Here is a 13816-nt window from a genome sequence, read left to right on the forward strand (position 1 = left end):
CATTTATACGGAACGGGCATAATGACAGTACCAAAGCAGAGGTCCAAATGTCTATCTATGCATGGAGAAAAAACACCAAATCAGGTAAAATGTCAAAACTGCCAGCGCTGGACCGTGAAAAGGATATTTGACATCTAAACAAATAATCATAAATTACCACAACATCTATTACCATATCTAAACAATATTGATTTATTTAGAAAGGACAAATTTGTTGGCATAAACCAATGGCTTAACGTAACCTGATAAAAAGAATCTATCGGTGATAAATTATGATTGAAGTGTACCATAGTCAAGATTACACGATTACCATTCTTCCTGTTCAATAAATCAATTGTTTGACCAGCGGTGTGGCTTCATCTTGTTAAAACCACATATCATTGATGTCAAATCCATCCAATTCTGGAAAAAAATAGTCATCCAACATAATGACTATTTTCGTCGACGTAAAAATATTATCTAATCACATCTTCAGTATGACATCCACACCACACTGTCACTTTTTGAGGTTGCATGGAATCCCTGGAAGCACACGTGGTATTAATGGCGACTAATTTGGCTCCTTTTGAACTGGGACATTTATGGCTATTCTGTTTTTACTGGTACAGCAACATCTAATAATAAATATCAAATTTATCCATTAAAGCATGCCTTAATCTATTGGATAGCTTTTGCGACCAAAAATTGAAGTAAGCACTCTTAAAGTTGCAACCACCTACTCCTGATCCTAATATTATTGAGGTATTTGTGATAATTTCCAAATGTTCCTCGTTGGTGAACTTCAATGATAAAAATGTGAATGTTTTGACATTCCTAACAAAACATTCATTAGTTTTTAAAACATTACATTTTCAAAACCATTACACCAACAAATATGAAAGAAACTTCAAAATAATCAGAAACTCTCCAAGTTTTTTTGCACACTCACAAATATCTATATGAGTTCCACATAGGCCACACGACAGATATCTAGTCGATAGTTCATTTTGTAACTCCATCTTGCTAATTGTCATCACTACAGCATTAATTCTTTCCATGAGTTCTTCTGATATATTTGCTAAGCCCTGTCATAATCATCCAAAACGTCATAATAGCAGTCTTGACATGTTAAATGTGTTCATTAAGTTATATGACAGTGATATTTTTTAAATGATCATGATGGTCATCATGATTTCGGTCCATTCTAATCCATCGATTAGAAGTATTCATGGTGTTCCATATAAAACATAACTATTATTACCAATTTTAATCCATTTGGCGACAATTGTCTTGATAACAGTAAAATTTTTAAATCAAAAATCAAAGAATATAACAACAAGATTATTGACACAGTTAATGATTTGCAAATTAAGGTTGCAAGAAATTGATTTTAATGGATTTGTTGCTTGGGTTGCTTCAAAATGAAAAGGAGAAAAGAAAAAAAGCTTTTTATGTTGATTGCTTTCGTGTCGTTTTAAAAGAGAGAACGTACTACCGTTCTGGGCGGGTGTAATAAGAATACTATGGTTGCCGTGTTCAGAATTTGAAACGGTCACGGTCACCGTGAGATTACCCACAGACGATTTCCAAAAGAAATTAACATATTTCAAAACAAATCGATATTATTCGAATTTTCCATAAAGAAATAAATTTCTTAAGAAATTTTGTTAATACACTGCATATGATAAAATAAATAGAGTCTGATTATCATTCTGTATTCTAAATCTATTAAAAAGCTCTATTTTTTTGAAATAAACAATCGGAAAAACAAAAAAAAAAGAAATAGAGAAACAAAGAAAGAAAATCGCACATTACATCTCCCTCAAAGAAAAAACAAGAATAAAATAGAGAGAGAGAACATCGAATACGATCACAAACTTGGTCCCCATTGGATATTTCAAAGTAATACCTCGAGGGAGGCCATTTGTGATTGGATGGTAAACGACCGGTTCGCGTCACGACCGCCAGAGGGCGACTCTGTACGTGGTAACTCGTCGTAACTCGAGAGCCTACTCTCCTCCTCAGTATCAAACGGCGGTTTGGTCGCGTTCGGTTCGTATAGTAGTAATAGAAAAACGATTTACGCAAGCGCTCCGACGAAAAACAAAAGCTCGGCGACGGTGGCGACGCTCAACTAAAACTAAAACGAGTAAAAATCGAAGTTGTTAAGAGAGGAAGGTGGAAAAGCGTGTTTTAATTGGTCCGGTTATCGATCTCAATTTGGCTCCGTTTAATCATCGGGCGGTTAAAAAGAAAGAAAAATAAAAGAAGATAACGTAAAAGAAGAAATAAGTTTTTAAGTTTTAGTTAGATCCATTTAAAAAAAATCAAAATCGTGTTGTGAATATAATATAATAGAACTCTGCAATAAAATAACAAGTGAAAGACAAAAACATTTTTAATTCTTGAAGACGAAAAGAGATTAAAAAAGCCAGCCAAAAAAAGGAGAATCCTTATGTTAGTGTTTCGAAAAGAAAAAGGTGGGTGTGGAGAACTTCTGTCATTATGGTAACACTTATGCCGTGCAATTATTTGAATCAGAATTCGGCGAGATGTGCGATCATCGACAAAATGTGCGAGCCAAAGGTAAAATCAAAATTTCAAAACAAAAGAATTAAAATTTATAGAATTTCAAAAAAAAATCGCTATATATATTACTTAATCTAAGAACTTGATATTCTCAATATCTGTATTGATAATATTTAAACAAAAGCAGACTTTGTAAAAACTTCTTTCTTACTTTAATTAATTAAATATACTCGTACCGGTTTCGACTTCTTAAAAAACCATCATCAGCCGAATAGTCAAAAATTGAATCAAATCTGGAAATAAATAATACACAAATTAAAATTAATATTACACTGGTCTCAAAAATGATGTTGAAATGACCTTTCATTTTGATTCCGCCATCGGCCATAGTAAAATTGAACTCATACCGCGATAAAGCACATGTAAAAAATTGTTATTTAAAGACATAGTGAGAGTTGTGTATGTCAGTTTTTTAGATAAACTTTACGACTCTGTTATAAAAAACGCCTTTCGTGAGATTTTTCGAAACGATCTGCATCAAAAAATTTATATGAATGTATCTCGTAACTAAAGGAGGCCTTAAAAGTTGAATCATAATGATGGGACTAAAATTCGGCTTCAAAACTAATACAATTCGACCATACAATTCTTCATAAAAATCGTACTAAAGATAGTGTTCTCATCAAAGAAGAATATTTTATAATAAAAAAGAATAAGCTAATATTTTCAGAAAATTACAATAACTGTTACTGTTAAGTAACTTCATTTATTTTGATACAGTTCCAAGAATATTCCGTTGCGATTTTGTATCCTTTAACTTGGATATTTTATAGCAATGTTGCATAGAATGATACATTTTAAATAATCCCAAAGGAAAAATCTAAGATATACAATTCGTTGGCGTATAGTGTGATTTTAGGTTGTGGGTTTTTTTGGGATGTCGTTTAGGAAGATGTTGAAAAGAGCCTTGTAGAAACCCATTCAAGTTCAAACATTCAAGTAGAGTTGGTTAGGAGGTGATGTGGTAGATTTTTCCAAATGTAGGGATACAAGCACTACGTGGGATCCAGAATTTACTTTGTTTAAGGTGTCTACAACTCTTCTAGGTATTTGGTGTGTCGTTGAGTGAATGGGACAGTAGCCGAACTGGTAATGAAGAATTGTGTCGTGTGTGCAAGTTTCCACTGAGCCTACCGAGTATTACTTTTTCTACTATTTTTGATAATGTTGATAGGAGCGACATTGGTAGGTAGTTAGAGGAGGATGAGGGATTTTTAAGGTGTGACGATCGGTACAATAATTACAGTTTTTCATGACGTTGGGAAATTTTATCATTTGACCATCTGCCTTATGATGTAGCATAGTTGTACTATGGCTTTTGAAGAGCTGGTGTAGAAGAATGTTTTGGATATTACTTAGGCAAGGGACTTAAAATGGTTTTTGTTTTTTTTAATACTGTAATAATAAATCACTCAATAGATTTATTGAGGGAGTGATTAGATGAAGTGGTTTGGCTGAATTAAATAGTTATTTTCTTTTGTTCGATTGTATTATTGGATTTAGCTTAGTGGATGTTTGCGAAACAGTTGGTTGGTAATTAGTTTATATCTTATCTTTGTTAGTGTACTTGTGGTCGTTTTGGGAGTTCAAGGCGACTTTTGGTTTTAGTTTGTTTTTGGTTTTTCGAATGTCTTTCCAGGTAGAGTAGGTGTAGTTTTTATATATTTTCAGTTTGTTTGTGCATATCTGGGTCATATACACATAAAAACCCCAAAGAGAAGATTTTAGATATGGCTAAATACTTTGTTTAATATCGCCGAACATGAGTTACAATTTTGTATAAATATATTTTATCATCTTCTTTGCGATATGAAAGAGAAAAATGTCAATCTTTTAAGTTGGTTGCACATTAATATCAGGATAATAATATGCAAAACATTTGTATTTGTTATAGGAATGGCATTTTGATGCGCCAATTCATCATCATCTTTGCTTACCACATACTTCTCACTACAACATTATCTATAACCTGATAAGATTTTGTTTTGTGGTATCACATAATTGTTGCATTCCTTCTTTACATATTCTTTCATCACCCAGTAATTGTAGCCAAAGGTGTTCCTTATAATGTCTTTTCACAAAATATCTATAACACCTTGGTCCAATGGCTGATAAATACATGTAACACTTAGAGGAAAATACAACTCCAATATGTTTCCATCGTTTGCTTTTAGTAACTCTACATTAGGATGCACCAATGTATTATTCAATAGTAGTTGGAGTGTGGGTGCAGGATTATTTTTATTTAGATAAGTTACAACCTCAATAAAAGTAGTGTGGTATTGATTATAATAGTTAATGAGCAAATTATTGCCTTTTAAAACCTCAGCACTCATCAAGTTCTTGAATAGTATGGACGAGTATAGAACTTAGTCATGGCCGAAATAATTAACAAAGTCAAAGTGGCAGGCAATTGATACTCATAATCCTGTCAAAATATTATGCTATGTTAACGACGCTGTGCTTATTACTGAGGATGAGGACGATTTGCAGAGAATGCTAATATCTAATCTACGTGATCACAAGAAAAATGAAGATATAAGACAAAATGTAGTCAGATGGCTCAGAGCTAGAAGAGAATCGTCAAAAGATCCAGACCAAACAAAAGAAAACTTCCAGGGAGGAAGAAGAAGAACAAATAGCATATGCATTTTGTTTTAGCTGTAGTGCTCTCTGGAATTTATTGGTGTGAAGATAAAAAGATTTACACAAACAAAAAGAAATAGTACCTAAGAAAATAATAAATTAACCATAATTAAGTGTACAAGATTGTTGACAACTGAATGGTAATGCAGTAAAAAAGTTTTTCCTGCGGCAACCAAATGCTCATTAAATTCTTATGTATATGGATGTGTTTGCGAATGTCAACAGCTTTATGTCTTTATTGAATAATTGATTCAAGAACAAAAAGGCTAGGCAATGTTAAGATTTGTAAGTAGCTCTAGGTGTACTTCTCGCAATAACTAACATCGCACTCCTCTGCACTATACATTATTGCCTAAAGGTACAAGAGTGACCCTAAAACATTTTTTTAAAGACAAATAATTCTAATGTAATAAATCAGTACTAATTTTTTTATGGAAAACTGTGAACGTTTATGGATGCTAAATCTATTTGGGTAAAGGTTGAATATTTTCAACGCATTATGAGTAAAAATGAAAAGCTCACCGTCATGATCATTTAAGCTTACCCATAACGCACGCTCTGGTTAAACAATTGGAACAATACATGAAATTGGATATTACAAATACCATGATGAATAAGTTTCTCTACTAAACACCGTTACAACATCTTAATGTATATATGAGAAATAAACCTATGACAAAATTTTAATAAAATCATAACCAAAACTTTGCGAAAACGAACCCAATAAGATTCACCATGCGTCGTAATAGTAGCGAAATGATCCCGTATACTTATAAAATTACTGGCTACAGTAACAGTAACATGTTCTAAAAATCATTTAAGAAAATTTACGACTCGCAACAATTTTTCATCGCGGCGAAAGTTTCATGTAACGCATTGAAATTTATCGCTTTATCATCTTTTTCTTTTTCATGTCTTTCTTTCCGTCATTTTTTTGTTGTTGTATTTATTTTTGCTTTAAAATGTATTTCGAAAGGCGCACACGTATCTCGTTGGCTCGTATGATTTGTGGCGTGCTTTATGTGTCATCCTTTTAAGAGCATCAAGCGTTACGGCAGTTGGGCGAGATTTATACATTTGCGGCCTCTATTATATACAAAATTGTAGAGCCTTTAAATACTCGCCCTAAGAACTCCCTAAGACTAAAACAAATAAAAATAACACAAGTTCCTTTTTTTTATATACCTTCTAATATTTAATTACATAATAAAATATTTTCTTTTTGTTATAGGTAAAAAGGGCGAGAACTGACGCAACACCAGATTCAACAGAAAGAGACAGGTAAATATTGACTATAAGTATTAACCATATTATATTAATTTATGGTATTGCACGTTTATGGTTAATTTTATTACAGTGTTAATCAAATCAATTAATAACGTCAATTTTCATCGGTACAAAATTAACAAATTGATTGTTTTAATTAACTAATAATTATTTATCGGAGTAATTTAGTTCAAATAATAATTTGAAACAGACAAGAAATGTTAATAGCCGATTTGATGATTATCTTAAAACAAAACTATAAAAAAACTTTATAAAGAGTGATTAGTAAAGATAACGTAAGGTTGAAATAAGAAGAAAAAAAGAGAATCTGTGTGACATTTATAAGGATTCCGACTCGAGTGTGGCTGGCTGGTTGGTCTTTTAAGGTGAGATTTTATCGTTCCAAAGAATGTAAGGACCTGTCCGTGTTCAAGATTAGTATATCTCAGGGAGGCATAAACATAATTGTCGAACGGGAATTGGGTTTTAAAAAAAAACATAATTTAAGTTGAATTAAAACTGAAAACTAAAAAAACTCAGTTTTCACATTTTGAACAAAATTTTTTATTTGTTTAAAATCGCAGATTGTTCAATGAAATACAAACTGCTGTCATGAATTAAAAAAATCATACTAAACGCAACGGACACTTTGTTTACGTCCGGGTTTGTTTTTGTCTTTTTTGTATTGTTGGCAATAACAACAAACACAAGAGAATGATTACCCATGCAACATTTTACCAAGAATTTAAATATAAAAAAATTTCTTATTTATGGAAAAATTGGTGTTGGCAAATTTGTTGATTTCAAGTGTAAAATGTGACTAAATTATTATTTGGGCATTTAAGATACTCCTATTAGAACATGTGTATGTTTTTTATGAGTGGAAACGTGACTCTTAGAAATAACATGTTTATTGTTTATGTTATTGTTATCACCAGCTTAAAAGTGACAGTATTTTGGTTGTAAGGTGGCGATAGCTGGAGTAGCCAGGTTGTTATTATAGGAGATAACCAACGTATATTGGAGTGTTTGATTGCAAAAGGAGTAGTCCTAAACTACTCTCTCAAACTAAGTTAGCGGAGACGCCAAGTTGTACGAATACCAGTCTGGAAATAGTTTCAGTTTACTCATTCATCAATAATGAAATTACTATTATACGCGGATACCGCCAACCTAACATTAATCTCATAGAAAACGACATTAGGAAATTATTTGAGAAGAACGTCGCAACTACTGCCGATAGGAGACTTAGACAGCAAAAACAAATTTTGCTTTAAGTTATATCAAAAAATATAAATTTCTTCCGATCCTAATATCATTCATCCAAAAAGTATACAAAGTAACCAGTATAAAAGAGTATATGCGTTAATATATCGAAAGCTGTTACAACATCTACGATAAATAAACCAAGTTCCATTAACATGAAGAATTATACATTACCAAAGCACATCATGAATGTAGATAAAAAAACTTCAGAGAACACGTCAACTTCAACTAAAACAACAACTAAACCAGCTCATGCTATGTGCAAAAAAATGGAACAGAACCGTATTCAAAAATGTTTAAACGTTATTTTAACTTGAGGGGTCGATTTGACAAGATGGAAAAAGGCGGAAAAAAAGAAAATAAGTATTAAAACTACAGACCTATAAGCTTATTACGCTGTCAAAGATATTTGAGAACATTATTTGTGCATGATTATCAAATATAATTGACGATGATTTAAGAATTATTACAAATATCCTGTTTGGATTTCGGAAGTCTTCATTACTGACATGGGTAACTAACATGATTGAACAAGGGTTTGAAGATAAAAAGTTTACGGTGGCTTCTTTTTTAGACGTAGCAAAGATATTTGACAAAGATCTACCTATCTACCCATTAGCAATAATTTTTCGTTTTTGGAAAAAACATCTTAACAATCAGATAAGTCAAAGCTGGAGTTCGCTGATAATATGGTTATTGTATCACAAAATATAGATCTAGAAGAAGCAACTCACGTACTTAATAAAGTTAATAATTTTTTGACTAAACTTAATTCAAACAATAAGTTGGAACCCAAAAGACAAAGCGATGAAATATCTTTGAGTCATGCTATATCAAAGACATACATAGAGGATCTACAATTAATCATACTGCTTTTTAATCCTTAAATTCGTCCATTAATTACATACGCCAGTTCAATTTGGAGCAATATTTCAAATATAAATATTAAAAAGAATCATTGCAAAACAGAATCATTCGATTTGCACTGGATGTACCCTGGATCATTCGTAACGATCGAATAAGATAGCTTAATATAAAAACGATGGCTAATTTTATTCATCGAACTACATTGGACTTTTCGAAAAGAATCAACTTTGCAATTCCGCACAACAGAGAACACAACATGGGTAATCGAAATATTCACATCAGACTAAAATACAAACTTTCTCAAGATATTCATATTCCCGAATAAATCCAAATCTATTTAAGTCAAACAGCCATTAACTTCTAGCGTATCCTATACTTTTATTGTGTTGCCATATTATTTTGTCATACTTATGTTATGTAATTAAATATGATGTAGGTCTGTTTTTATAAGTCTAATCGACAAGAACTCATTATGATTTGAGCCACTTGCGACCAATTAGTATTTTGCCTTTGCTGACCAAATTTGTTGAAGGAATTATAGCACTACAGCTTTGTTACTTCTTTCCACTGGATTTTATATTGAACATTTTTTTTGGTATTGTTTCTTTATTCGTTCGAATCACGTACCCATACCATTTCAACTGTTTCTCTTCTATCTCCTCTATTAGAGCTATTAAGCTTATTTCCGCTCTAACGCTCTTACTTCGTACTCTAACTGTCCTGTGTTTCCCTACAACTTTTCGTAAATACCTCATCTTTGCTGTTTTTTTAAAATTTGTGTTTGTCTAACATTGTCCTAGGTTACGGTGTGTAGGAGAGTGTGGGTGTATAGATAGTACTTTTGTTTTAGTTGCTTTCGTTTTGTAATACTCTGGTAGGTAGCTTTCTTATCTAACAGGTTATTATCTATCTGATAATAGACAGATAGAGATATTTGTGCTAACAAAAAATTGATTTTGTTTACTCCATGACGATATTTCAATGCGTTTAGAAATTATATGGAGGCGTTTGCCGTGCACTGTATGTGGCATCTGTAAAAGGAAGTGAATATCGCATGTGCTGTTAAGGATCGAATGTTCAGTATGACGCGGATAGGAACTCTTCCCTGTTTGTGTCAACCACAAACTGTATAAGACCACCTTATCTATCATAAAATTAAATCCATACTATTAATAAGTCTAGAAATATTCAAGTAGCTTTTCTTATTGTGTGCCTAACATGTATTACTGGTTACATATAACATGTGTAACTCGTTACTTGATTCCGTTAGGAGTTTATCGATTTTCCTTTAATGGTGAAGTTAAAAAGTTTTTAAGTACTTGAAAATCACATTATATTTGTCATCAAGATCGTTAATTATCAGCTTGGAGACACTCAATATGACAGAATATTTCTTTCAGTAGTTGTGTTATCAGTGATAAACTGTTTCAAAAGTTTTGGTGATAAACTTTTCATATACGCTAGTTGGGAGTAGATGTTACCCGAAGTTTCAACACTTGGCAATTTTGGTAGCCTATCATGATCGTAGAATGTTGCGTGTACACCACTCCTGAGTTTTTTGCTTATGATATAAGCTATGTTCTTTGTGTTCTCTGCGTTAACTTTATATCTAACTTTATGGCTGATACAAAGTCGATCTTCATATCATTGCACTCTAAGATATCAACAACGTTCATAAAAGCCTGCATTGACTCAATTGACACAACTCTCCCTGGCAACGTTTGGACACACTCGAAAAGACAAGTTCAGTAATGATGTAGAAAAAGTATTTCTCTCAATCTGACAACGGCTGGAAAAATATATATATTAGAAAAAAAAGTAGAAATATCTCTGTTATTATAAATTAACCCATTAACACACTCTTTTCCGTTGATGAAACTGTTCGGAGTTGGTGCATATTCGAGACGCGTCGTCGTCGCTTTAACGGCGCGTTTATAAACGTTCCGAGAAGTCGTATTTTCGTTAAAATCTCGAACAAAACGGTTTCGCGCGGCGCGAACATAAAATCTATACGCCGTATTGTTTTACTCTAGTGATTTTAACGCATCGACCCAGAATCCTTAACCAAGTGCAACAAAGAGAGAACGAAGAAAAAATAAAAACCTTTAAGTGTTTATAATTTCGAAAACGCCACGCGCAAAGAGGCGTTTGTAAAACAAAACCGTTTTTCGGGGAATACTTAAAATCCGATCGTAAAGTGGGATTTTAAATATTTTTTGTGCGCCATTAAAATTTTCTTTCAAATTTTTGTTTTTAAAATTTATAAAACAATATAACCCCTATCTCATCTCATCTCATCAATTCAAGATTACCAACAAAAAAAATAATGAGCCACCATAAAACACAAAAAAAATCTTCTTAATTTTCAATTTGCTTTGTGTTCTTTTACTTTTTGTTCTTTCTTGGTTGTCGAGAGCGGTAGCCCATTATGTGTTAAAAAAATTCTTCGTGGGTGTTCTTCCAGCACCACGGTCTGTGTACAGATTGTTATTACGCGGTGGCAAAAACGAAACCATTTGTGAGGGTGTATTGTTGTTATTTCTTCGAACTGCTTGGGTTCGGTCATTGTATTTGTTATGTAACGATATGACCAAAACAAAAATGTTTATTTTATACACGCACATAACACATCGATAAAAACAATCGCGCGCGTTATACATTCACCAAAAAAAATAGCGAATCAAAAAAAGATTGCAAAAGCTTTTGTAAACTTCTTTTAGATCAAAGTGAATGAAACAGGAAAGATGTTTAAACATTTTTTGTCGCTTAGTCTTTTGAAAAAAGATGATATACGATTGAAAAAAGTTGCAATTCAGGAAGCTCGGCCGAAGAACAACCGCTGCGAAGAGTATTCTTTAAGAATACGACCCGTGGAGAAACACACAATGGGGGTCTAACACTTTGTAGACGTTAAAAGGATGGTATTTGGAGTTCTTAGCTATTATTATAAGGGATACAGTGATTTAAAAGAAATCCACGTTTACTAAAATTTTTTGTTAAGTAACAAAAAAGAAACATAACCTTACTATATCTCCTTTCGGTCTCTCCAACAGATTTATAAATCTTAATGTAATATTAAATATATATATTTAATATAAATAATTGATTACTTATTCGGTGGTTTTCTACAATTTTTTGTTAAATAACAAAAAGGTAACATAACCTCACTTTACCTTCTTGCTGCCGCTTCAAGAAATCTATAAATATGAATGTAATTTTTAGTATACATCTTTTAATATAAACAATTACTTACTTATTTCATGGTTAATTTAGATTTTAACAGCATTGAATCCATAATTTTATAATAAAAACTTTCTCTTGACGTTGAATCATTCTGACATTTGTTTGTATTGTAAATTCCAGAGTTACCAACTCAATAAAATTATACAACTCGGAATGAAGATTTTAACAAACCCAAAAAGTTCTTTTCTAATTTTATAAATTAAATATAATTACTAAAGCAATTTTGATAAAAAAATCAAATTTGAAAATTAATTTGGGAAATTCTGCCAACTTAATAATCTACAGAAAAAAAAATTTACTTTGAACGTTTCCTATTACTAAAAAAAATCGTTTTTTTTTTTTATTTTTAGAATTCAAAGAAAGAATATACCACAAAAAATAAATAGAATATCTTAATAGTTTTTTTTTGCTCTTTTTCTAATGATAAATTATAACGAGAGCGTTGACTACGGTCTGAACGCTTTCAAATTACCCTGCAAACATGTGTTAATCTGGACGGTTAGAGTCTTTCGGTTCGTATCTATTTATAGAAAGAGTCCTCTACGTCGCCGTGCGGACACGTCTTCATTAAACTAATCACATTTTAAACGCGGGTAGTTTTTGATTTTATACTGCTTTCAACAAGTTTGGTTGGATAAAGTGGGTGAAGCGGAGCGGTTGGTAGCCATGACGAAGGACTTATCACACTAAACTACGTCTTCGGGATGGATAATCGGATTAAAAAAGGTTTTCTTATTGTCCCAAAGCAAAATCCACAAAATCTTTCTTCGCCTCTCCAAAATCTTCAGAGGCAGAATAGTAAGAAAGAAAAATAAAGGATTTTGATATCATTTTTTTTAAAATGATATCGTAAATATTGTAAAAACCCGGGCGTTGAATGCAATGAGTCAGTGGTCAGTTATCGGTTGATGAATGCCGATAAATGTTTACTACTCACTGCGGTTGTTGAGTCTACACACACACCTCGGACGAGAGAGAGGCAATAATGGGTCGATTTAAAACCTTTTGAGGGGGACAGGAGGGAATGAAGGAGGTCTGACTATGCTAAGAAAACCTTTTCAAAGTCCGACGGTAAAGACCGAAGAATGAAAGAACAAAAACCAACGTCAACTGCAATGAACAGAAAGAAAAAACTGCATACTTTCATATATTTCATTCGTTCGAAAATGGTCAAGCTATCGGTTAAAATTAAGACAAAAAGAAGGTTGCAATGTGAACGAAATGAAGAAATTTTTAAACACGCCCGTGCCATATGTGAAGAGAAACAACGAAAAGGAAGGAAAACAATAAAGCCGACAGAATGAGTGAGTGATATACAACCGGGTCACGAACCGACGACCACATTGAAAAAGAAAGAAACTGTAAAGAATTAAGAATGAAGAAAAAAAGAATAATAAATATAGTATTTACTTGGAAAGTTACGGTTGTTGCAACGACGACAAAGTTATCTGATGATGTGCGGAAAGAAAATAAAAATTTGACATGATAAATATACTCAATTTACACTTCTTTGAATAATTACAAATTCGTACTTTTATGGAGATACAAAAATAAAAATTTAGAAGCAGTTGAGCTAAGTAACTGTTCTAGAAACCAATACTACTCCTTTCGGAGTTTGTCAAATGTCGATTAATCTCTTTTTGAATTCTTCATGTCAACAATTATTGGCAACAAAACTTAATTAAAAGACCTCATTAATTTTTTGTGAAAAGTTTTGATTTTGTCACTGTCACTTAATCTTTTTAATTTGACATATTGATGATCCCACAGACGAAGAACAACCTGTTTGTACTTGTTTGGGCCACAGTTTTAAAAGCCCCACTTAAAGATCGGTTTTTATATATGATGCATTCTTATTACTTAAAGCTAAAAACCGTTGATTAAGGTCTAATTTGAAAATCATAATACGAAATATACGACAAATAAAAATAGTCTTATATTGCATATTTGCTTCCTACAG

General features: G+C 32.3%; 1 protein-coding gene across 4 annotated transcripts in view; it reads left to right on the forward strand.

The window, feature by feature from the left end:
- Positions 1-13816, forward strand: part of LOC111423822 (eya transcriptional coactivator and phosphatase 2) — a 53111-nt gene that overhangs the window by 25864 nt on the left and 13431 nt on the right. For 2 of the 4 annotated variants that reach the window (XM_071198229.1, XM_071198230.1), the window contains exon 2: positions 6446-6495. In XM_071198229.1, the coding sequence (XP_071054330.1) occupies positions 6446-6495 (50 nt within the window). Of the gene's footprint in view, positions 1-2161; positions 2566-6445; positions 6496-13816 lie in introns of those variants that run through there. The other 2 variants (XM_071198228.1, XM_071198231.1) reach the window with 2 other exon arrangements.

The sequence above is a fragment of the Onthophagus taurus genome, chromosome 7 (genome assembly GCF_036711975.1).
Source record: "Onthophagus taurus isolate NC chromosome 7, IU_Otau_3.0, whole genome shotgun sequence".
Classification (NCBI taxonomy): Eukaryota; Metazoa; Arthropoda; class Insecta; order Coleoptera; family Scarabaeidae; genus Onthophagus; species Onthophagus taurus.